The sequence below is a fragment of the Priapulus caudatus genome, unplaced genomic scaffold (genome assembly GCF_000485595.1).
Source record: "Priapulus caudatus unplaced genomic scaffold, Priapulus_caudatus-5.0.1 Scaffold1413, whole genome shotgun sequence".
NCBI classification, from domain to species: Eukaryota; Metazoa; Priapulida; class Priapulimorpha; order Priapulimorphida; family Priapulidae; genus Priapulus; species Priapulus caudatus.
In genome coordinates this window covers 49,173-51,260 of record NW_014578474.1, presented here as the reverse complement: position 1 = coordinate 51,260, position 2,088 = coordinate 49,173, and the positions used below count along the sequence as shown (strand labels likewise).

Genomic DNA, 2,088 nt, shown 5'->3' with positions numbered 1-2,088 from the left:
TAAGGAGCCGACATATATATGCCGTATATAATTGAAGCTTTCACATGCTTAATAAAGTTTACCTTGTGCGTTGCTCCTTTGCGTGGTGATGTCATGTCAGAGTGCGCGCCAACAGCACGTGGCTAGAATGAATGCCACTATATATATATATACATACATATATATATATATATACATATATATATAAATATAGGGGGCCGACATAGATATGCCGTATATAATTGAGGCTTTCACACGCTTAATAAAGTTTACCTTGTGCGTTGCTCTTTTGCGTGGTGATGTCATGTCAGTGTGCGCGCCAACAGTACGTGGCTAGAATGAATGCCACTATCTTGAATATCTGGCTTGTGAAAAATACCTAATATTAAACTAAACGAAACCTTGAACCACATAGTTTGCCTCTTGCTTGCAATCGTCCCAAGCGCATAAATAATAAGTCCCGAGTGCGTCGCCATGTGCGATGACACATTTCATTTTCATTTTATTTTTCAATGACATTCAGGTCGTTTTCAATGACCTGACAATACAGCTTTCACTAATACCATCTAACAATTCCTTGTAAGAGTAGTATTTGGGAATCCCCGTGTCGGGCACGCCAACGAATTACACGAGACCTCGTCGAACGTATAAATGCGCAATAAACTCGAAATTAGCCTGCAGTCAGAATTACTTCATCCAAACATCAACACGGACCCTGCCCGACATTGTAACACGGTGGACGAGTCAGGGGACGAGCAGCTACGTCGGAAGTCAGTCCATCGACGGTTCTAGTTTCCGTCTAACAATCACGGTGGACGAGCAGGGCGGGCGCGAGGACGTCGGTAGTCCGTCCATCGACGCTTCTAGTTTCCGCCACGCGAGGCCAGCACCGCCCTGAACGCCCTGCGGAATGCCTCGCTCTGTCCGGCGTAGACGAAGACGTTAACGCTCGAGCTGAAGCAGGCCATCACGTGTCCCACCCCGCGCAGCATCCCCAGCGGCTCCCGTCGCACCTCGAACACGCTCAGCAGCATCACGGCGAAGTACGGAGCCCAGCAGACGAAGAAGGCGCCGACGACGATGCCGAACGTCTTCGCCAGCTTCAGATTCCTGGCGAGCGCCTCGGAGAAGGAGCGAAGCTCCTCCGGGAGCTCAGTCGGCTGGGAGGAACCGTTGCTCGTCGTCGGCGGCGGCAGCGGCTGGATGCGCCGTCGGTGTCGCCTAGCGACGAGCATCATGTACGCGTAGATGACGACGATGGCGACGCCGCAGATAGCGACGAAGACGACGCCGAGCATCAGCGTCGCCTTGCCGCTGATGACGTCATACAGACACGGCTTGTCGGGGGACCAGCTGTTCTCGACGAAACTGACGACGCCGACGACGATGGCGACGCTCCAGCTGAGCGCGATCATGGCGGAGACCACGCGCGGGGTCATGACCTGATGGTAGCGCAGCGGACGCGACACGGACACGTAGCGATCGACGTTGATAGCGATGAGCGTCGTCACAGAGCCGAACGCGAAGCAGGTGACGACGGCTAAGAGGCCGACGCAGACGACCATCGGCGGCCGATCAACGACGAACGCCGCCGGCGACAGCAGGCCGACCACGCCGAGGCCGACGTCGGCGACGGCGAGGTTGGCGATGAGCGTGTGCGCCGGCTCCCGCAGGTACGGCGTGCGCGTCACCGCCAGCACGACGACGGCGTTGACGACGATGTTGACGACGCCGACGATGATCAGCGGGTAGGCGAACCACTTCGGAAGGCCCTCGGGCACGGCGCCGACGTCCGTCGTTCCCGCGCTGCTGCTGCCGACGACGACGCTGTCGTTTTCGAGCGCCGACAGCGAGAGGTTACACGGAGGAACGATGTCCAATGAAGCCATCGCTCTACCGACTGCCGACTGCGGCGTAGCAGGGACGGAGGTGGCGATGCGACGCCAGCGAATGATGCACTTGTTCTCGCGCATACGCACGTATATATATCTATTTATACCCGTACCATTATCGACGGACACGGCCAATAAAATGGCCTAACGCGATCGTCATGTATAATGTAATGAACGTGTGCATTAGCGTAAGCAAGACTGTCGCCGTGTCGCGAGG

General features: G+C 55.6%; 1 protein-coding gene across 1 annotated transcript in view; it reads right to left on the bottom strand.

Annotated features, from left to right (window-relative positions):
• LOC106816552 (melanocortin receptor 4-like) overlaps positions 1-1,874 on the bottom strand; it is a 20,388-nt gene extending 18,514 nt beyond the window's left edge. The window contains exon 1 of the mRNA XM_014821177.1: positions 833-1,874. Within this exon, the coding sequence (XP_014676663.1) occupies positions 843-1,868 (1,026 nt within the window). The 5' untranslated portion in view covers positions 1,869-1,874 and the 3' untranslated portion in view covers positions 833-842. The remainder of the gene's footprint in view (positions 1-832) is intronic.
• Positions 1,875-2,088: the final 214 nt, after the last annotated feature.